This window comes from Castor canadensis, chromosome 4 (assembly GCF_047511655.1).
Source record: "Castor canadensis chromosome 4, mCasCan1.hap1v2, whole genome shotgun sequence".
NCBI classification, from domain to species: domain Eukaryota; kingdom Metazoa; phylum Chordata; class Mammalia; order Rodentia; family Castoridae; genus Castor; species Castor canadensis.
The window spans coordinates 177435906-177457579 of NC_133389.1; the positions used below are offsets into that span (position 1 = coordinate 177435906).

Below are 21674 nucleotides of genomic sequence, written 5' to 3' on the forward strand. Positions count from 1 at the left end.
CCAGCACTTGGTTCTCAATTCTAAATGTCTTTGAGCAATGCCAACATTGCTGTGGTAGTGGGGAGGTGCAGGAGATCAGGACAAACCCAACAATGATCTGTGCTCCAGCCTCTGGAGTGCAAATCAGGAGAACAAAGATGAAACATAGTTTTCTGTATGTGCCCCTCCTGGGACAAGATTTGCTGTGCAAATTAAATGCCCAATAAGATTTTCACCTGAAAAGCAAAAGCTCCACCTACAGGTACTCTGCCTTCAATTTCTACTTGCAGAGAAGATAGGCAGATTTGATACCCCCAAAATCTACAAAAAAAAAAAGAAAGAAAGAAAGAAAGAAAACTGTGTGGGCTGATGAGGTCCCCAGACAGTCCATTTCAGTGATCTCTGTTAAAGTACTATTGAAAGAAGGAGATTTTCCCTAAAAAGAAACAGTACACTTTTTAAAGAAAGACCATGAAAGGAATTCAGCCAATTCTAGGTAGATTTTTAGAACACGGACTTATTTGGCCATGCCAGTCTTCTTACGATACACCAATATTACCAGTTTAAAAGCCCAGCACGGATGAGTACAGACTTGTACAAGATTTTAGGCCATGAGTGATATAGCTGAGGACATCCACCTGACACTGCCTAACCATACACCCTTTTAACTACTGTGCCAGGGGACTAGGGATGGTTACCAGTGTAGAATGTAAAGGACACTTTCTTTTACAGCCTTTTAAAGGAAAAAAAATTTCTACTGTTTGCATTTGAATGACAAGATCCCAATACTCGGCTTATTACAAAGATTGTTGGACAGTCTTGCCACAGGATTTAAAAACTCACTTTCCCTATTGAGTGAAAGGCTAGTAAGAGACTCGCAGCATTTGTGATTGCATCAATGGGTCTTGTGGCAATATGTGGGTGACCGTGCTGAACCATCTCAACCTGATGTCGTTAGGAGTCACCTGAAACAGCCCAGACTTGCAAGCAACAGGTTACCTATCTAGGTTTTCAGATAAACCAGGAAACCGGTAGTCTCATGCCAAACTGCAGACAAGCCAGTTTTAACTTCCACAACAATGAGCAGGAGACAACTGTGTGTGTTCCTAGGAAACCTGGTGTTTGCTGCATTTGGTTTCCAAACTTTGGGCTAATAGTGCCTTTGTATGAGACCTTCAAAGGAACCAACTCTGAACTGTTGGTTTGCATGTGCCAATGTCCCAAAACCTCTGAAATTCTGAAACAAAGCTCCATGATGGTACTGGCCCCGGGATTGTCTGATTTACAGAAAGAATTTAAATTGTATGTACATGAAAAGCAAAGCTTGGCCCTTCCTGCAGACGTTATGGTATCTGTGCCACGTTGTTTCCATCCTCCTAAAACAAAAGGAGGGTTCCTGGCTGACTGCTGGTAGAATGGGAAGACATCAGGCCACCCTCCTGGAAACCCGATTGAAGATGCAGGACCGTGTATACCTTAAACCCTGTGACCCTGCTCCTGGCCCAATTGTTGCTATGCTTTCTAGCTGGTTGGACTTATCTGACCAGACCATTTTGGAACTGATAGCAGCAGCTTCATGGACACCACCAGTGATGGGCTGTTACACAATAGTTGCTGTACAGCAGATAAGAGAGGCAAGAGCTTTGCAGGGACTTCAGCCCCAAAGGCTGACCGTTCACCTCTCAAGGGATAAAAAGGTGAACGTACACACTGAAGCAGGCACACTACCACGTGAGCCATTCTGCCAACGTCAAAACATGCCTTTATGGTGGTACATGCTCATGGGGCTACATGTAAGAAAGAGGGTTTTTGTTTGTTTGGTGGGACTGGGGTTTGAACTTAGGGCTTCACTCTTGCAGAGCTAGCACTCTACCGCTTGAGCCACACCTCCAGTCCATTTTGCTCTGACTTGGTCCCCAGCTGGTGGCACTATCCAGAGATGGTAGAAACTTTAGGAAGTGAGACCTAGTTGGTCACTGAGGGCATGTCCTGAAGGGCAAATGGCCCCTCTCACTGGTTCCTGGCTGCCATGAGGTAAACAGCCTCCTTCACCACTGTCTCACCATCTATGATGTTCTGCCTCGCCTCAGGCCCAAAGCAATGGAGCCAATCACTTGGAATGAAACCTCTGAAACTGAGTCACAATAAATCTTTCCTCCTTTTTGTGGGTAATTTGTGACAGCAACAGAAAACTGACACTATGTATACATCACACACACACACACAGAAGAATGTGATGAGTCTTGATATTCTAGGTTCAAAAGTCACCATTCACCATGCTCCTAGAAAATCTGCAAGCTTTCTTGTTGAGCTGCACCTGGCATCCTTGCAAGTGATCAAGTGGCAGGGAAGTTTATTTTAAAGCTTAAAAAAAAAAAAAAAGTGGCAGGGAAGTGCTTTGGAAGGATAGCACTGCACGATCCCCTATCAGTTTCTCTGCAAAGAAACTCACCAACACCCAGAAACACTTCATAATCCTTTTGGAATTATTTCAGCATGCAAGGTGGAAGCCAGCCTAGGGGCTTTGCTCCTGGGCAGAACCAGTCATACCACAGGATCAGGACAAAGCTGTTTCCACCATGCAAGTTCTTCACCGGCTGCAGGCCAAATCGCCATGCTGCCTCCTGGGCACAGGCAGAGGGACCCTCCTTTGAAAGGGACACACACAGAAGCCCGGTGGAGCAGCTTGGAGGGTTTCTAACTGCCTGGCCACAAATTAGGAGTTTAATCCTGTAACTTTGTTGAAATGTTGGGAAAAGGTGACTTTTTTGCATCCTGTACCGCTGCACCACAATCCCCCATCCCTGGTTTATTTATTGGTAGGTAGCTGTGTTTTATTTTGCTTGCCTGATTGTCCTGGAGTTCCAATACATGTTAACTAGAAACGAGGACTGCATTGATCTTATGGGAAAATGTTCAATATTTCACTATGAAGTATGCTATTAGGTTTTTTTGCAGCTCTGTGGTTTGAACTCAGGGCCTCATGTGCTTGCTAGGAAGCCATGCTGTGTTAGATATTGTCAAGATATTTTGCCCGGGCTGGCTTTGAACCTGTTCTCCCAATTTCTGCCTCCCAGAACAGCTGGGTCTATAGGTGTCAACCACAGGCCCCCAGTCAGCTATAGACTTCTCATAGGTGTTCTTCATAAAGTTGTTAGTTTTATCATCCATGTTTACTGTTGATAATGCCTTCTCTCCTTTTGGGTGATCATATTTTTCTCCTTTATTCAATAAGCTAGTAGACATACTTCTTACTCTCTCCTAGCTACTCAGGAGGCAGAGAGCAGGAGGATCACAGTTCAAAGCCAGCCCTGGCAAATACTTTGCCATGATACAATCTCAGAAAAACCCTTCACCAAAAAAATAGGGCTGGTGGAGTGGCTCAAGTTCAAATTGATGTACCACAAAAGATCTTCCTTAAACATTTGATAGAATTTACTCATAAAACCACTGGACTATGTTTTCTTTGTAGGAAGGTTAATCCTGGATTTGGTTTCACCAGAAAGGGTCTTTTGATGTAAGCTTTGGTCTGCTTTTGTGGGGTTAAGCCAAGTGCCTCACACACGCAATATATATTCTCTACCACTGAGCTGTACCAGCCAGCTTGCATCAACTTTGTAAAGTTACATTTTTGTATTTCATGTAAGTCATTAAACTTACTAGAATAAGATACTCACATTCATTTTATTTACTCTGTGGAATCAAGAATATTCCACTTCATTTCTAATAATGGCTGTTTATACTTTTCTTGATCAATCTTCCTATGGGGTTGTTGACTGCATTAATTGCAGTGCCAAGAATCAAATCCAGGGCCTCGAATGTATTAAAGTGCTCTACAACTACACTCTATCTGCAGTCTCTATTCCCTTAATAAACCAGCTTTTGCCTTTATCTTTGTTGTTTTTTGAGACAGTATCTACAGTTCAGGTTTGCCTTGAACTTGAAATACTTGTGTCTTAACTTCTCCAGTACTGGGATTATAGGCAGGTATCATCATGCCTGAGCCTAGCTGTAGAAGTGGTTTGAACTCAGGGCCTCATGCTTGCTTTTGGATGAGAAAAGCTTTGCGGCTTCTTCAGCCTAAGTGGTAAAGATTGAGATACAAGGAGAAAAAGGGAGAATGCTCAGATAAAGGGCACAGCACAGGCATTCAACATAGTCCTAGGTCCCACTTGGCTATCAGTTTTCTAGGGTGCTGGGTGGGTTTCCTGCAGAATCTCAGCACTATCTGTTCCTGTGAAATTGAGTTTGGAGTTGAGAGACCTTTGGCCAGATAGCTCCAGGTTTCCCTAACAGTCAGGAGCTTCCCTATCTTTGTGGACTCTTGCTGCCACCTTGTGGAAGAGTGAGAAACACAGTGACAACCATTTGCAGAAATACTTTTCTAAAATGGCTGCAAACCCTCCCACAACTGGAGGACCAATGTAACAGGATCCAGGTCCCTGAATTATAAACCTTGGCATCCTTCTGACCCTGCAGAACAACCACCCACCCTCCAACCTCATCCTATAGGAAAATAACACAAGCCTGATGGAAAAAAAAAACCAGTGCTGGACCATCTTCCTTTCCTTCAAAGAATGGTTAAGCAGTTGAACTTGGTGGTATATGCTTGTGACCCCAGAACTTATGAGGGTGAGGCAGGAGTTCTGAAGTCAGCCTGAGCTACATAACAAGGCTGCCTCTAAACAGCAGTATAGAATAACCTTTTGCCCTTGACTAGCTCCACAAATTTAGAGCAACACTAGCTATCCTCCTGTGTATTCACAGTAACCAATGTGTGAAATCATTGAAAGTTTGAAAAATTCAAACTCTTCCCTCTCCATAGCACAGGAACCCACCAAAACCCCTCTCACAGACTTTCCAAATACAGCAGCATTCTCCAAGTAGTGATTGTGCTGTATATAGGCTCAGGGGAAGATCTTAAGATCTTTTTAAGTATCCCCAGGCCTGCCGAACACCAGCAGTAAGGAAGCGGCCTAGCCCAATCTGTTCAGTTCCAGACCTCCAGATCAACTTTTTAACCATTCTGGGAATTGACATATGGTCATTGGGGGTAAACACATATACAGGGACAGGGTGGGGGATAGCTCAGTGACCACTTGCCAGCATGTGAAAGGCCCTGGGGTCTGTCTCTGGCACTGGGGTGGCATTGGGGGGGGCGGAGGGAGGGAAAACCTATGTATTGGTTCACACTATTTACAGCTCTGCTAAAAAGACAACCCATGACATCTTTATGGGTTTTAAGTAGCAAAGGTTTTAAGCCCTAAACTAGCTAAAACATAGATTAGACAGGATTGTCTCCTGATGCACAGTTAACAGTATCCTAGAGCATGAATGCGGTTGGGACACTTGTTCTGCTCTACACGATTTGAACAGAACAAGTGGTGGATAAGCATTCCCTAGGCCCCACAAAATTCAACAAGGCCAAAACCAAACCATGTACTTGTTCAGACTGCCTTCTAAAGTAATCCTTCCCAAAGTATCCTATTTTATAGATTTGGTACTTTCAATTTTTTTTTTTTTGATGGTACTGGGGTTTGAACTACTCTGGCAGCCCTAGAATAGGCTTTTAAACTTGGCTACATGGATTACTTTGGGGGCAGTTTTTCCAGCTAAATCCACAATAGTCCCTTGACTTACAGTGAGGAAGACAAGGTCTAGTAACAAAATACATACAGGGGCAAACAAAAGAAAAAGGCTTATTGGTATGTTGGGTTGAAAGCCTCTCCACACCAATGTTTTTGAAGCATGTTTGACTTCTCCATCTAGCATTAATCCATTCAACTAGCTCCAAAACTGATGCTTTTAACTGCCTGTGGTTAGGAGACACTTGTTCAGTACATAAAACTCTATAGGTCTTCCAACAAAACACCCAGGGTCAGCACATGAAGAACTGCAGAAACTGTTCACATTCCCAGTCACTTCACCCACATGTGGCTAGGAAACAGTATGAGTGGCAGAGCTGGCTGTTCCATGCTCCAGTGACATTTGAAGAGAAACAGTCTTAGGAAGTACAAGTCTGGCACCAGAGTTTAGGACTTTTAATTTGTCCTAAAGTCACTGAAGCAAAAAAAAAAAAATCATGATAAAACATTCTTTTACAACCCCCAACGCAAAAAAAAAAAAAAAAACCCAAAACTATTTGTAGGAAAAAAATGGTTTTGTACATGGGATGGAACAATATAAATTCAACTTACAGATAAGGGTTAGCTCTATCACTCATCTCTTTAAAAAGTTTATATGAATATCCAGTCAAAACCAACAGGGCATCTCTTGAAATGTTATCTATCTGGATTCCAAGTAGACCACAGGACTGTATACTGTCTTGGAATGTCCTCAGAAGGCTCTGTCATTGAACAGGTAACAGAGTAAAAACCTCAGAGTCCTTTCTTTCAAATGTAAAAGGGAAAGACAGAAACAGAAGAAACTATTCAAACTTCGTCTTCTTTCCTTGTGGCTTGAAGTCTCCTCCTCCTCCTCCTCCTCTGCCTCCTCGGAAACCTCCTCGGCCTGCAGAAAATAAAGGTATCATGAAAAGGTGATGCCAAGATGCATATCACCACATTAGGTGATTTTAAGAACAAGGGCTAGGCAGTACATGTGTCATGCTGGTTCCAGTACAACAGTCCATACCCGCCTTACCTCCAAAACCTCCCCGGCCTCTGCCACCAAATCCACCTCTGCCTCCTCTGCCTCTGCCTCCAAAGCCTCCTCTGCCTCCACCTCGTCCCCCGAAGCCACCTTCACCCTTAGGCTTGGCCCAGTCCAAGGTAACTTTGTTTCCATCAATTTCACCATCTTCCATGGCCTCCTTGGCAGCTTTGGCATCTTCCTCACTGTGGAAGTCTACAAAACCAAACCTAAAACACAAAACAAAATACCCACTTTAAGCAAGCACATACTGAAAAACCACCGTAACCCGACTCTACATAAAATAGCCTGTTCAGTTGAAAAAAGGCCCACATGACAACTAGCTACCTCCCTGTGGGTAATTCTAACAGGTTTAATTAGTTTAAATCTCAGAATGTCTCACAAAATAGCCAAATATACCTCTGTAAAAGCAGAAGGTAAAGTAATGCTATTTCTGTGAATTGTTTCTCTTCTTCTCGTGCGAATCCATAAACTGTCATAGCTGACGGAAAGGAGCTCAATGAGAAGACACTTCAGGGCCAAGCTCTTCATGCAGAACCACTTCCCACATCTTACCCTTTGGAGGACCCTGTTTCCCGGTCAGTGACTATTCTTGCACGAATAGAGCCCTCAAATGAATCCTTTAAGGTCTCTTCGGTAGTTTCTTCAGACAGACCTTTGACAAACAGAGTTTTGGACGGCTCTGGGGAAAAAAATAATTAATTAATTAATTTGGTTAGCTCACAATTTGTAACGACAGATTTTGCTCCATGTCTAGTATACTTTGTTTTAGTGGAAAAGGCAACTTAACATTAAAGCAAAAGGGTTACAGCCACAGCAATCTGAGTTGACATGTTTTATTGTCAATGCACAGTTGGGTTACTGTCTCAGGTTAGAGAGCAGGAAAAGCAATCCAAACAAGCAAATACTGCCCAGATAGGAAAATGAAATGCAAACTTGCTGCTCTGAGTTGACACATCTGGATCAGAACTTGACTATCTAGAGGAATTTTCTTGAGATTTCATCAATTATTTCTCAGGTAATCAGTCATCATATCCAGTTGTCATTTACTCAACAGCAACAGAAGAAAGGTCATTCCAGACTTGTGAGAAAAACACTGAAGGTGCCACCCAACCCCCAACATCCTGCCAATGGAACTTACGGCCTCTTGCATTAGGTGATCCCCTGGGTCCTTGCAACTCCAGTCTGATTGCTCTGCCCTCAATTTCCATTTTATTACATGAGTTTAAAGCTTCTTTAGCATCTTCAAATGAAGCAAATTCTATAAATGCATACCTGAGGGTGGACAGTTAACACATAAATAATGTTATCAAGCCCTCTGCCCCTATCTAATGCCACCAAGCTTCTTCCCTCACAGATACAGATCCTCTTGCTTTACCCTCATCTGTACAGCTTTTCACTGACAAGATTATGATTTAGCACCCCCCGTCCCCAGTACTGGGGATTGAACTCAGGGCCTCCCACTTGCCAGGTAAGTGTTAGACTGTTTTAGACCTACACAAGATACTTCGTAACCCATTCCTGACCAATATAAAAGTATCATTTTACCCTTTAGATTTGCCATTTGGATTCTGGGGCACTTTGATAAAAGTTGCCTTCTCAAACACTTCCTGAAGAGTTTCTTCTGTTGCACTATAGGAGAGATTGCTTAAAACCAGAGTTTTTGATTCACCTGCAAATAAAAAGATGCCACTGTTGACTCAGTGATTTGACTGCCATAATCATTAATCCTAAGAACCTGTGCACTAACACCAGTGCTAGTTCAAATGCCTACTTCTGTCGCTCAACATACTGAACACGCACACTGCACTGCAACACTCTGCTCCTCCCATTCCTTTATGTGTTAAACTGGATTACTGTTCCATAGCATCCTCTCGTGCTAGATTTGCCTATTGCCCAGAGTTCTCATTTATGAAGACTAGACATAACAGTATCAGTAGATGGGTAACTTGATCATTTATTTCTAATTATTCTTGCCTAATTAAAAATGTACTTATAACTTATCAAGTACAAAGATGCAAATGACTTCCACCATCAATCTGGAACCCTGTAAAAAGGCCAGATTCTCACCAGTCCAAGTGCTATTCTTTCCACCTCTGAATTCTTGCCTTTGACCTTTCTCTCCAGTGTAGTGAAGGGAAACGGATCGCCCATCAATTTCTGTTCCCTGCTTTTCTTCAAAAGCTTTCTCTGCATCAGCTTCTGTCTTAAATTCAATATAAGCAATCCTGCAATAGAAATGACATTAAAAGACATTCCTTCAAATCTGAGCATAGCCAAGCTTTATGGCAGAGATAAATTCTGAAAAATGCACTAGTCACTGGGACTAACACAGTGTACATAACTAGGATAACTGTCATGATGTTGTACAGAGCCACTATTGCTCAGTTTGTCACTGGCATGAATCGCACAACTTATTTATATAGCATTTATTATAAAGTAGTAAGGGGTTGTTCCTTTTCACGTATTAGTTCATTTTTTAAAATAATTCTGTATGTACTGGGAGCTGGTGGCTCAAGACTATAATCTTCGCTACATACACAGGAGACAGAGATCAGGGACTGAGGTTCTAAGCCAGCCAGGGGGCAAATAGTTCATTAGACCCTACCTCGAAAATACCCAACACAGGAAGGACTGGCTCAAGTGGTAGAGCACCTGCCTAGCAAGCATGAAGCCCTGAGTTCAAACTCCAGTACAGCCAAAAATAATTCTACACATTATCCCCACACTAAGAAGGTAAGAATTTGATTAACGAGTTTACAGATTAATGATCACATTTCTTTCATCAACAGGGAAGTAAAGGAGACCTAGTATAGTAGCACATGCCTCCTGAGGCAAGAGATTGAGTTTGAGGTCAGTCTGGGTTACATAGTTAAGGACCCTGTCTCAAAAACAAAACAAGCACCCTAATGAAACAAGACAAAACCATACCCTTTGCTTTTCCCATCCTGGCTGACTAATCTGATCTCCATGGCATCTTCAAACACTTCTTTCAAATCATCTTGAGTGACGTTGAAAGAGAGATTTTTGGCCAAGAGTGTCCTTGCAGCACGAACTAGGTTTAAAAACATTGAGTAACTTATTATCACAGTAAAAAAAAAAAAAAAAAAAAAAAAAAATCCAAGAAACTACCATGTGCTAAGAATGGAGGTATGAATAGCAGTGGCAAAACAGCAGCAGTCCCCTCAATGCTGCCACAGTAGATAGCTAATTATCTGCATACTAGTTTGACCTAGAGTAGGTGCTCAAAATGGTCAAGTGAAAAATGGTCCACGTACACCACACGAAACACAGGTTAACCACCCGAGCAGAAAAACTTGAGGGGCTAGAGATACAGCTCAGTGGTAGTATGTATGCTAGCACACTCCTGGGTTCAACCCCTCTCACCAAAAGAAAACTTTTTTCTGAGATGATGCCACAAGTACCTTCAAGGCTACAGACGTGGCTCAGTGGGTGTGAGTGAGTGACTAGCATCATGAAGTGCCAAGTTCAAACCACAGTATTGCCACAAGCAATGTACCTTCAGCTATGTGTGTATAAAACAAATGAACTGTGTTTAGACTTGGGTCGCCAATGTCCATGTATCTCATTACATATGCAACAATATTCCAAAATCTTAATCTAGAACTCTTCTGGGTCCCAAGCATTTCAGACAAGGGATACACAGCCTACAACTTTTAAAATTAACCATTTTTGCTTAACTCAGGAATTTCTATTGTAATACCAGAAGACAATGCTGAGTACTATTTTAAACACTTGTTTTTAATTTCTCAAATCTGGAGGAAACCAATGGAAAAGAAAAAAAACCCCATTTTTCCTTCGAAGTCTAGTTCCGCAAAGTGTACACTAGACCGTAGTCTCATTATGTACTCCAAAGACACACCTTTACGTACCTTTCTTACTGTCTCTTCCTTTTGGTTTCTCTAGTTTAATTTCATTGCCAAAGACTTTTAAACCTGTGAGTTCCAAAGCTTTTTCTAGGTCTTCAGCAGATTCAAAATCCACATAACCAAACTTCCTTTGAGGTGAAGAGGGCAAAAATTACAGGTTAAAAAAAATAGCGTGAGACATGTACCACGTACCAACACCAATGTGATAGCGATAAATGTAGGCTAAATTACAAAGCACCCATCCTATTAATGAAATATAAGTATAAGCTATGTAAATTTCAGCTAAAGAACAAGAGCTAAGTACCAAGACATTATATGTAAATTCCCCTTTGAGTTCTTCTTTACAGACAACTTTAAACAGCTGAGAGTGGTTGCAAACAAAGAAAGTTGCTTAAGCACTAAGGTAGTTCCTTTATCAGTTTTAGGTATTCCAAAACTATGAACACCAAATTATCAAAACTGTTATTTTATATTATACAGTTATGGCTGATTATGAAAATTTCAAATTTGGGTACTCTATGATTTTATAATCCAATGACTTAGCTCACTGTGATGTCTAAGACATTTACATGATCCTGTAAATGGGCATCAGGGTAAGATATCTGGGGGAAAAAACATTATCCATTACATAACATGCAGTGAAGCACTTACCTGTTTGTACCAGTTCTGACATCCACAACAGCAAGATCATTTTTAGCAAAAAGTTCACTGATAGCAACTTTTAATTCTGGGACAGATTTGTTAGGATTCAGGTTTCCAATAAAGAGATTAAAAGGTGTAGTTGGTTCTGAGCCTGTACAGAGAATAAAATGCTATTAGTCTGTTTATAAACCATGGTACAAGTCATTTTCCAGAACAAAATTTCTATGCATAGCACATCAGCATACTACAATGTAACATCAGGTTTCAGTATTAAGTCCCTTTTGTCATTCATCATTTGTGCTCTTACTAGTCATACCCACATGTCCCCTAAATCTGCTTACCTTCCACTTTCTGTTTCTTGGCTTCAGGAGCAGCCTTTTGTTTGGTCATTTCCTTCTTTCGTTTTCCAGGTGCTTCTTTGACAGGCTCTGGATAAGATTTCAAACAATTTTACATTCATGAGTACTTAAGTAAAAATTTCATTTAAACATCACTCAAAACCCCTTAGAACCTAGTCTTATACCTTCTTCCTCTTCTTCCTCCTCTTCGTCTTCCTCCTCATCGTCATCATCCTCTTCATCTTCATCCTCATCATCCTCTTCATCTTCATCCTCCTCTTCATCCTCCTCCTGAGCTATGTTCTTGGCTTTCACAGGAACAACTTTTGCAGGAGCTTTCTTTCCTTTGGCTGGTATAGTATCCATAGCTTCTTCTTCAGAGTCTGAATAAAAAAGCCTAGTTAAAAATCTCTAGAAAAACCTAAGGGAAAGGAAAATGCTGGCTGTCACTGTGCTTAGTTAAATAGTTATGGCAAGAACTATTTTGGAAGATTTTGGATAAAATTTGTCTAATCTAACCCTGAGTCCAGAAGGTCTCAAGATAGCCTGCAAACAGAAGCCCAGGAACCACCAAGAAAACTCACCATCTTCCTCCTCTTCATCATCCTCGTCATCATCTTCATCATCCTCATCCTCTGAAGCGGCGGCAGCAGCTGCTGCTTTCATCACTGCTGGCTCAATTTCATCCTCCTCCTCCTCATCTTCATCTTCCTCATCTTCCTCACTGTCATCCTCATCTTCATCATCCTCTTCTTCTTCCTCCTCATCACTATCTTCTTTCTTGGCATTCTTGCCATTCTTTGCCCCCTTGGCAGGGGTAACAGCTCCCTTTTTACCAGGGGTAGCTACTGATGCTTTCCCTTGTGCAGCTCCCTTCTTGCCAGGTGTGGCAACTGCTTTAGCTGGCGTAACTGTCTTCTTGGCTGGTGTGGCTGCTGCTGCTGCTGCCTTTTTACCTGGTGTAACACATGCTTTCTTGGCAGGTGTAGCAACTGCAACCTTTTTTGTTTGGGAAACCACAACCTTCTTTGCTGGAGTTGCAGCAGCCTTTTTGCCTTTTTTCTGAGGGACAACCACCTTGAGAATAAATAAAAACACGAAGTTATTTCCTTCCATTCTAGCACCGCCTCTGGTTCAAAACCATATACGTTACACACATGTTAAACCCTACGATCAAGGTCTATCTCCCTCTATGCCTGTGATGTCAAAAAAGCCTCATTATCAGGCAAATTACCCAAGTCTAAGGAACCAATCTTAAAACTTTGAAAGTTAATTCTTGGTTGGGCACAGTGGCTCACACTGTAATACCAGCTACTTGGGAGGCAGAGATTGGGAGAATCAGGTTAGAAGTCATCCTGAGCAAAAAGTTAGCCATCTTTAATCAATAAGCAGAGTATGGTGCCATAACCCTTAATCTGAACTCTGCAAGAAGGCATAGGTCTAAGGCTGTCCTGGAGAAAAACATAAGAATCTATATCAAAAATAATAAATACAAGTAGGTATTTATTGTGCAAGTGCTTGCCTAGCTAGCAAACCTCAATACCATCAAAACCAAAGTTAATTCTTAAAAGGAGAGCTAAAATGAAGAGCAGGCTGAACCTTCGCAGTATCACAAAAAACGCGTATTAGTACCTTGATAAAAAGCTGTAACTCAGTCTCAAAGCTACCTTTTGACTAGGCACTACAGTACACTCCTGTAATCCTAGCCTTGCAAGGCTGAGGCTGGAGGATGAAGAGTTTGAGGGCAGCCTGAGCTATTACACATTAAGACCCTGTCTCAAAAACAAAGCAAACAAAAAAACCCAAAGCTACTTTGTTAACCCTGGGTCACATCCTCAGCACTACATACATAAAAAAGAGCTTATATAGATAGGTGCTGGTGGCTCATGCCTATAATCCTAGCTACTCAGGAGGCAGAGATCAAGAGGATGGTGTTTTGAAGCCGGCCCAGGGAAATAGTTCAAGAGACCTATTTTGAAAATACCCAACACAAGGTTACAGGGCTTGCAGAGTGTAGCAAGCATTAGACCCCGAGTTCAAACTCCAGTACCATCAAAAAAATAAATATATAAATAAATAAAGCTTATATGTAATGAAATACTTGCTTGGAGAATGAGAAAGGAATGTAGTAAAGTCATTCTCGCGTCTGAAGACAATGTTCAGCTCAACGTTTTTCAGATCATTTCCACATTTTAGCATATATGAAGAAACAAATTTAACTTGGAAAAGTGTAATGATTCAATACCAGTTAACACACCAAGCTCTGAAGATGGTCCATGAAAAGGAAACCCCATCTTCTGTGTCAAACCTGCAAATACTTTATCAAGTGATATCAACATGTCAATCAAGTGCTTGTCACTCAACAATAGTAACAGGGCATTATAAGAATAAAGTCGTTTTTGTCGGTATTTTCAGACATCCAATGCTACCTGTTTCACCTCTTCATCTTTAACTCAATACTGCAGTAAGGTGAACATCATTACCTCTTCTCCACTGCTGTCATCTTCTTCATCTTCTGACATTTCCTCATCTTCACTATCTTCTTCTACCTCCTTCGGAGGAGGAGCCATTTTCTTGGGGTCACCTTGATTTTTACCGGCCTGGAAATGGATAATTAGAATATCACAGCCCTTAACATTCTGCCATCATCCTCTGCAGTAAAATGCGATCACCTTTATTAAAACTCACTTTCCACAACACACAGAAACTATTCTTGTTGGCAGCGTGAGACATTATTCCCGTTTGGTTTTGTTAGCAGAAAAACCAAACTAAGACTTGGGTGTTTATCTTTGCTTTTAAAAGGCAACTTAAAGAAATCACCTGTTCCCTTCGCCTTAGTTACAGCGCACTTGTTTTAATAGACAACTAACCGCTCCTCGGTATATTCTGGCACCGTTGCCTGAACTATACTTAAGAGTGAAGATCTCTTCGAGAACTTTAAAAAAAAAAAAAAATCACCTTCGTGAAACTACAAAGCTTTCTTTTCCCAGCTCAACAACCCCGCCTCCCCAGGCCCAGCGCGGCCACGTGGGGGGACCAGCCAGCCACCATGAGCCCGCAGCGCGGGACCTCCTCCTGGAGCCACGTGTCGGCTGTCCCCCGCCGGCGTGCAGAGGTACCGGAGGCCGCCGGGCCGCCCACCGGGGCCAGGCCGGCTGTTCCCCTTCCCAGGCCACCCGCCACCTCCCCGAGACTCGGGACCCACGCGGCGCGGCCCACGTGGCTGACCGCGCGCAGGAGCACGTGCGTCAGGAGGCGGCGCCCAGCCCGCGCCAGTCGCAGGAGTTCGGCCTCATCTCCACGCCCCAGAGCCCAGCGCCCCCTCCCCACACTCAGAGCGGAAGCCTGTCCCCCTCCGGTTCACCCACCCCCCCCCCCGGACCTGCCTAAGCTCTGCACCTCACCCGCAAGTAGCCAAAGGCCGCGAGACCTCCCGCTACTCGCGCGAGAGTTCCCGCAGCATGGCGCCCTCGAACGCGCCCGGGAATGCGCGCAGGCCCTCCTCCCCGCGGCGCCGCGCGCGCGCCTCCCCTGGAAACCAGGCCTCGACGTCCGTGCCCGCGCGCAAGGCCTCTTACTTTTGCAAGCTTCACCATGATGGCGAGTTATGACGGCCGAGTGTGTGGCGGGCGAGTGGCGCAGATGAGCCTAGAGGAACCCAAGCGACGTCGATGGCGACCGCGGGTACTGAAGATGCCGGAGAGCGTACAACTGACTGCCAGCTAGAGCTAGCGTCTGAGGCGAAAGACTGAGCCTGCCCAGTAATCGCCTCTGGAAAGGCGACGACGGCGTCCTCGTGACTCCACCTTGGCCAACCAGAGCTCGCGCTAATCCCTTAAGCCAATCGCAAACCTCTAACCTTGGACGGCGTGGGGCGGGGCTTGGGTTGGGTGGGCGGGTTGGAGTGGTCAGGGAGGGGGAGGGGTCTGGTGGCGGCGCACTGGGGGTGGGACTAGCTTTGTGCGAGGCCCGCTCTGATTGGCTCGTGGGCGCGCGGGGCCCTGAGAGTTCCTGTCCTGCGTACTCTCCCGGCGCCTGCGCTGTGGGACTGGCGCGTTTGGCGCGAGCTGTTTGGGGAGCGCGGGGGCGGCGGGATTGAGCGGTTGGTCTTTGGTACCCGAGTGCCGCATGGTGCTGTAGACTCTTCTGAGACCCTACGAGCGGCCCTGGCCTGTCCTCCGCGGTGGGCCACCCTGCGGCCCTGGAGCGGAGTTCCCCGCGCGTTCCTGCTGATGAGCCGGAGAGCGCCGGAAGTCCAGGGACCGCAGAGTTCACACTGGCCGTTTTGGGGGCCATCAGCCCTGCCCGCGGTTGACCGGGGGTCCTGGAAGATCCCCCTGGCCGCAGGTGATTCCCTCCCGGGCCACGTGCCGGGAGCGCTGCCCGGAGAGCTGTTAATAAAGGCAGTCGCGTACGTTCGCGAGCAGTGCACTAGCAGCCCGTTTCATCCCACAGCGGCCTCGTGCGGCGGGCATTTTTCCTAACGGGGAGCGGGCTCGCAGAGGTCACGTCCTGGCGCTGGCAGGTAATGGAGCGGTGTGGACAGGTACCGGGCGGCCTTCAGCCACTCGAGTTGTCCGCCTCCTCGTTTGTGATCAACACGTCCATTAAAGTGTGACTGCGAGGTCCCCTCGACGGCGGGGCCTTAGGTCGTCTAAGCTGCGCTTTGCCAGTTGTGCAGACCGGCGCCTCCGTGCGCGTCTGGGGCCTGGCTGTCCTGCACAAGCAGGATCCTCGGCATCCACGACAGGTTTTAGTCCAGGGGGCTGTCGGGTCCCTGGGGTTCTTGGGACAATCGGGTTGTTCTGCAGTTGTTCCTAGCACACTCCTGAGACAGCCTGGGAAACCCCAGCTGCCACTGGGCTCAGATTAGAGCCGAGGCTGGTGCCAGTTCTGCGGTCTGCACCTGTTTGCAGATGGTCCCCTGAGGAGGCGCACATTTTGAACACTATGGGATGGGGGCCAGTGGGATGCTTCTGGGTTGAGTGGGGCGGCGAGAAAGAATGGCAGGACCCAAAGTGTGGACCCTCGGTTTTGCCAAGCAGAGCACCGGGTCCCGTGGAAAGAGGCTGGGAAGACCGTGAGGATGATGAAGTGGTAGGGATGGGTTCCAGCAATGTCGCATGGCTGTCATTTAGCTCCAACAATTGAAAAGTGTCCCCTGGGGACCATCACATCCTCTTTGGATGCTCATAACTCATTGGGTGAGTTTCCTGCCTGTCCCCTCCCCAGCCATGAGAGCACAGACTTGTCTCTGCTGTATTCCTGGTGCCTAATGCATTGCCTGCACATAGTAGTGCTGAATTCCTTGCTAAATGAATGAGCGAAGAACTGAGATTCTTAGAAGCAGCAGGGGAGCCGGTGTAATTTAGTGTCAAGTGGTGTTGCTCTAAGTCAGTCTGGGGCAGCAAAATAATACCTGATAGTTATAGTGTTCACCAAGTGCCAGGTCCTATTCCAGCTCTTTAGTAATTACAAATTGATTCAAAGTCTATGAAAAAGTCATCAGTGTTTTATAGAAACTAGGACATAAGTTAACTTACTGCATAACTACAAAGTGGAGGAACTAGGACTAGATCAAGGCTTTGACAGAAACAAAAGAATAGTAAAATCTCTAGATCAGTTTCCTCACACTAAAGGTTCTGCTCTCATGACATTCATTACCTCTTTTATCACAGTACCTGGTACCAGTGCCTGAGACACAACAGATTTTAGCAAGTATTCAATGAAAAATCAATTGTAAATACCACATAAGATTCTTAAAAAGAACCAGCATGATGAAAGACCTGTAATCCCAGCACTTAGGAGGCTGAAGCAGGCGGATTGTGAGATTGAGGCTAGCCTGGGCTACATAATGACCCTGTCTCAAAAACAAAACATCCTCCCTTCCATGAAATGAGGAAAATAGTACCACTTCTTTGGTTGCAGTGACCATTAAGTAAGATACTGCATGGTTTTGGTTTTGAGGGCACACAGTAAATTCAGGGGGGAAAATAAATATTCTTGTAGCCTATTGTAAAGGAGCCAATAGACTGAGAGAAGGCCAAAGAATTAAGACAAACAAGTGAAGAAGGATTCCTGAACCAGATGCCACCTCCTGCGATGAACCAATTCAGGGGTAAAAGTAGACACCTTTGATGCCAGCATGAAGTTTCTGGAGGCAGAACTTGTCAGTCTGGCTTTACCTAGTGTATAACATTTTCTGTCAGTGCCTGGTAAGTGAATGGAGTATGGGTGTGGGAATTAAGGAATTCCTGTTTGTTGGTCTCAGAACAGTCTGTCTTCCAAGAGAAAGGAAAGGAAGGCTAGATAGGAGTTTAGTGAGTACAGAGAGGCAGGAGAGAATGACAAGACAGGACACAGTTTTAAACCCCAAAGGATTGAATTGGTAAACAGTGAATAAAGGAAACATCAGTAAGAGTGGAGAAGGACAGATTCAGGGTGGATGTCCCTAGCAAGGTCCACATGCCTATTCAGGGTCCTTGAATGAATGGAAAAGCACAGAACCAGCACTGGCAGGCAGACATTAAATAATACCTCAGGTTGGGCATGTGGTAGAGCAAGCCTAGCAAGGGATCCTGAGTTCAAATCCCAGTACCACCAAGAAAAAACTGTGACTTTGGGCTTCAATGATTTTCATCTATGAACTAAAGGTAGTAATTCTCTTTTCCAAGGGTATGCCTAGGTAAGACAGGCTGAGGATGTAGCTCAGTGATTAAGTGCCTATCATGCATGAGGCCTTGGATTCCATCCCTAGTACAACAACAACAAAAAGTAAGGCGGACAGGAGATGTGGCTCAAATGATAAATGTGCTTGCTTTGCAAGCTTGAAGCCCTGAGTTCAATTTCCATTCCCACCCAAAAAAAAAAAAAAACTACCTCCTCTAGAGTCCTAACTCAAAGATCTGAGATCCTGGAAAGCCCATGGATGAACTGCCTAAATACCTAAAAACTTAAGGAAGGCCAACTCCAATTTGATCCTTTTGCTACCAAAGTGTGAGCACTAGGCTAGGCCCAGCCAGCATCTAGCTAAGGAAACCCATAGGGTGAGCCCCCTGCAATTTAGCTGGGCAAGGGTAGCAGTGGGCCCTGAGGGGAGTTCATAATCTCAGTCTGTCTCTAGTGCTGCGGTCACACTTGAACACAGAGCCTTGAGTGTCTGCTGTGAAAGTGGGTAGAGAGCAAAGTTCCTATTACCAGTCTAGTTCTAAGACCTTCAGATGCTGTCCAGAACTTTCAGCCAGATGTCTATAAGGCATCCTCCCTTGCCAGATCTCTGGCACTTCAGCTACTCTTCCCCTGCATGGGTCTGTCGGTGTTCTGGGGCCTAAGGGATACAGTTAACACAGCCTGTCTTCCCAAGGCAACCCACCTGAGATGCTTGCCAGCCACTTGCTCCTCTGATAGCAGCCCCAGCCACTAGCCCAGATGGTCTTCCAGGAGCTCCTGATGGGCTTCCATTTCCATCCCCTGGCATCTATAACAAGTCTCTTCTTTCCTTGAGGGCCCTTTGCCATTCCTGTTCCTTGTTGATGGTTACCCTATCTTCTACTTGACAGGGAAAGGCACACCTTCCTGAGGCATTGTCACTTCTAGTTTACACACATCCTTAGCTTCACCTTACCCAAGTCCCCTAAACCTTCAACAGAGAACACTTCCCTTCCTAGTGGTTCAGTCTGGAGAGCTCAGCCACTTGCTATTCCAATGCCTTCCTCTGGAAACAGGTGCTGCCAGCCCCACTCACTGCCTGCAGGGGGTCAACTCCACCCTCTGGGGGAACTCCCAACACTTTATTTGAAGACAGTGTCTGGGTAGGTAGCCCAGGCAACCTTAAACTCACTATGTAGCCTCAGGCTGACCTAAAACATAAGCTCCTCCTACCTTAGCCTCAGGAGTGCTGTGATTACAAGTATGAACCACCACTCCCAGCTCCAACACCCTCTTTGTTGCTAGCCTAAAGAATACTTTGTAGCTCTTATTTCTCTACCCTTCTGTAGCTTCCTTCTCAACCACATTCTCCCTGTCAACCATTCTTGGTTCTCTCCTAACCTCCTTCTTGGTCTAATTTCTTCCTTTCTCTTCCATCAACAGTCCCTGGATAACCCCCTTAGACCTGTGGCTTCAGTGGCCATTGTACCCTGCCTGCTGCTCTTCTGCTTAGGGGCAGCTTCTCTAGTGGCTCCACTGCCATGAGATAGCACCCAAAACAGTTTCCAGTAGCTCCTTTCTGGGTTCCAGACTTTCCCAAGGGCCTGCCACACATCCCCCTCATTCAGTGTCCCACATTGAACCTTCCTCCACCCCTGAACTGCCCCTTTCATGCTCAAATAAATGAGGCAGTTTCTAGCTTCCTGGCTGAGAGTCAGGAGGTTGTCTAGTCCAGACTGCTATAACAAAGTACCTTAAACTAGGCAATTTATAAACAATGAAAATTTTTTGCTCACAATTTAGGGGCCTGGCAAGTCCAAGATGGAGGTATTAGCAGATTTGTTGTGTGTGAGGCCTGGCTGTCAGAGATGGTGCCTTTTTGCTGCATCCTTACCTGACAAAAGAGGCCAGCAGTTCCCCTCAAGCCTTTTATACAGGGGCACTGAATCCCTTTAAGAGGGAGAAGTCCTTGGCATCTTAATTGCCTCCTAATGGCCCCATCTTTAATACTATGGATTGGGGGTTGTTTTAACATGTGAATTATGGGAACACCAACATTCAGACTGACATTCACTACCTTCCCTGCCAGCTCCCACAGCCAGGTGCTTCCCAAGGCCTGGGCTGTAAGTGTCTTTGGAGTAAGTTCCCTACTGTGTCCACTGCTTCTCTCCTACTTCAAAGCCTTGGGTTTGCTGTCTGGGTTAATGATGCAGTTGTGAATGGCCTACCTTCCCAGAGTTGCTCCCAGCCATAGTCCACTACACCATAGTCACATGCTAATTCAGAGATTCAATGACTTCTTACAAATGGCAGGAAAAGTCCAAAATTCAGAGATCCAATGACTTCTAATAAATGGCATGAAAAGTCCAAGTGCCTCAGCCCACCAGTGAAAACCCTTTCCACTGCAGAGAGGGGGTATATGTGAGGTTCTTGCCTCAGATGTAACACTCAGCAAGAAATCGACAAGAAAAGTATTTCAGTGCAATTATTTATTCATTTTTAGAGACAGGGTCTCACTCTGTATTCTAGGCTGGCGTCAAACTCCTGGGCTGAAGTGGTCTGCCTGGTTTAGCCTTCCAAGTAGCTAGGACTGCAAGTATGTACCACCCTGCCTAGCCAGTGAGAGACAGAGAGAGAGATTGAGATTAGCAGTACTGTAGTTTGAACTGAGGGCCTTGCACTTGCTAGGCAGATGCTCTACCTTTTGAGCCATATTTCAGTCCTTTTTAATTTTTTTTTCCTAGTACTGGGGTTTGAACTCAGGGCCTACACCTTGAGCCACTACACCAGCCCTTTTTTGTAATGGATTTTTTTGAGATAAGGTCTTACAAGTTATTTGCTGGGGCTCACTTCAAACCATGATCCTTCTGGTCTCTGTCTCCTGAGTAGATAGGATTACAGGCATGAGCCACCAGCACCCAGTTCTTTTCATGTTTTTTTAATATGAAAAAATTCATAATGGCTGGAGGCATGGCTCAAGTGGTAGAGTAAGCACTGTACCACTTAAAAGCTGCTGTGCTTGAAACCCAGGGTTCAATTCCTAGTATCACACACCCCAAAAAATTCATGAACAAAAATCCCCAGAATTTTAAGTGAACATAGGTCACTATTCCTGGCATTCAGTCTTCCTTGGTCTTAGGCTCCACTATGGCTTAGTTTCAGAGTGTTACTGATCCTTAAAAAGGATCCTTAAAAAAGGATCAGTAACATTTAAAAAGTTGATATTTTGGAGGTAGAGTGTAGCTCAGTGGTAGAGCAAATGCTTAGCATGTGTGAGGCCTTGGGTTTAATCCCCAGCACCAAAAATAAATATTTTAAATATTTTGATATTTTGTTCATGGATTTTCTTGCATTAATTTTGAAATATTACATTAAAATCTCTTTTGGGGGAGATGGGTGGGCTAGGGTTAGAACTCAGGGCTTTGAGCTTGCAAAGCAGGTGCTCTACCACTTGAGCCACTCTTCCAGTACATTTTAATCTAGTTATTTTGGAGATAAGGTCTCTGTTTTTTCCAGGCTGGCCTTG

General features: G+C 44.8%; 1 protein-coding gene and 3 non-coding genes across 4 annotated transcripts; all 4 read right to left on the reverse strand.

Annotated features, from left to right (window-relative positions):
- Window positions 1-6005: 6005 nt before the first annotated feature.
- On the reverse strand, window positions 6006-15268 carry Ncl (nucleolin). Its single transcript, XM_020156262.2, has 14 exons — window positions 15079-15268; window positions 13984-14100; window positions 12085-12577; window positions 11686-11883; window positions 11504-11590; window positions 11172-11313; window positions 10524-10648; window positions 9562-9685; window positions 8701-8858; window positions 8179-8302; window positions 7772-7905; window positions 7186-7312; window positions 6622-6839; window positions 6006-6489 (listed from the first exon to the last, which is right to left on the reverse strand). The coding sequence occupies exons 1-14, from the start codon at window positions 15094-15096 to the stop codon at window positions 6407-6409; spliced, it is 2148 nt and encodes a 715-aa protein (XP_020011851.2). The 5' UTR covers window positions 15097-15268; the 3' UTR covers window positions 6006-6406.
- LOC141422891 (small nucleolar RNA SNORA75) lies at window positions 7002-7139 on the reverse strand. Its single transcript, XR_012447593.1, has one exon. It is a non-coding gene; the product is annotated as a small nucleolar RNA SNORA75 (small nucleolar RNA).
- Window positions 7589-7668, reverse strand: LOC141422905 (small nucleolar RNA SNORD20). The gene has a single exon (XR_012447606.1). It is a non-coding gene; the product is annotated as a small nucleolar RNA SNORD20 (small nucleolar RNA).
- Window positions 11394-11464, reverse strand: LOC141422903 (small nucleolar RNA SNORD82). The gene has a single exon (XR_012447604.1). It is a non-coding gene; the product is annotated as a small nucleolar RNA SNORD82 (small nucleolar RNA).
- Window positions 15269-21674: the final 6406 nt, after the last annotated feature.

Excerpts from the sequence above, each read along its gene's own strand:
- Ncl (XM_020156262.2), bottom strand. Across the intron at positions 12,578-13,983 it reads ATGACAGCAGTGGAGAAGAG|GTGGTTGTCCCTCAGAAAAA; the intron begins GTAATGATGTTC and ends TTTATTCTCAAG. Across the intron at positions 6,840-7,185 it reads GAAACAGGGTCCTCCAAAGG|GTTTGGTTTTGTAGACTTCC; the intron begins GTAAGATGTGGG and ends TTTGTGTTTTAG.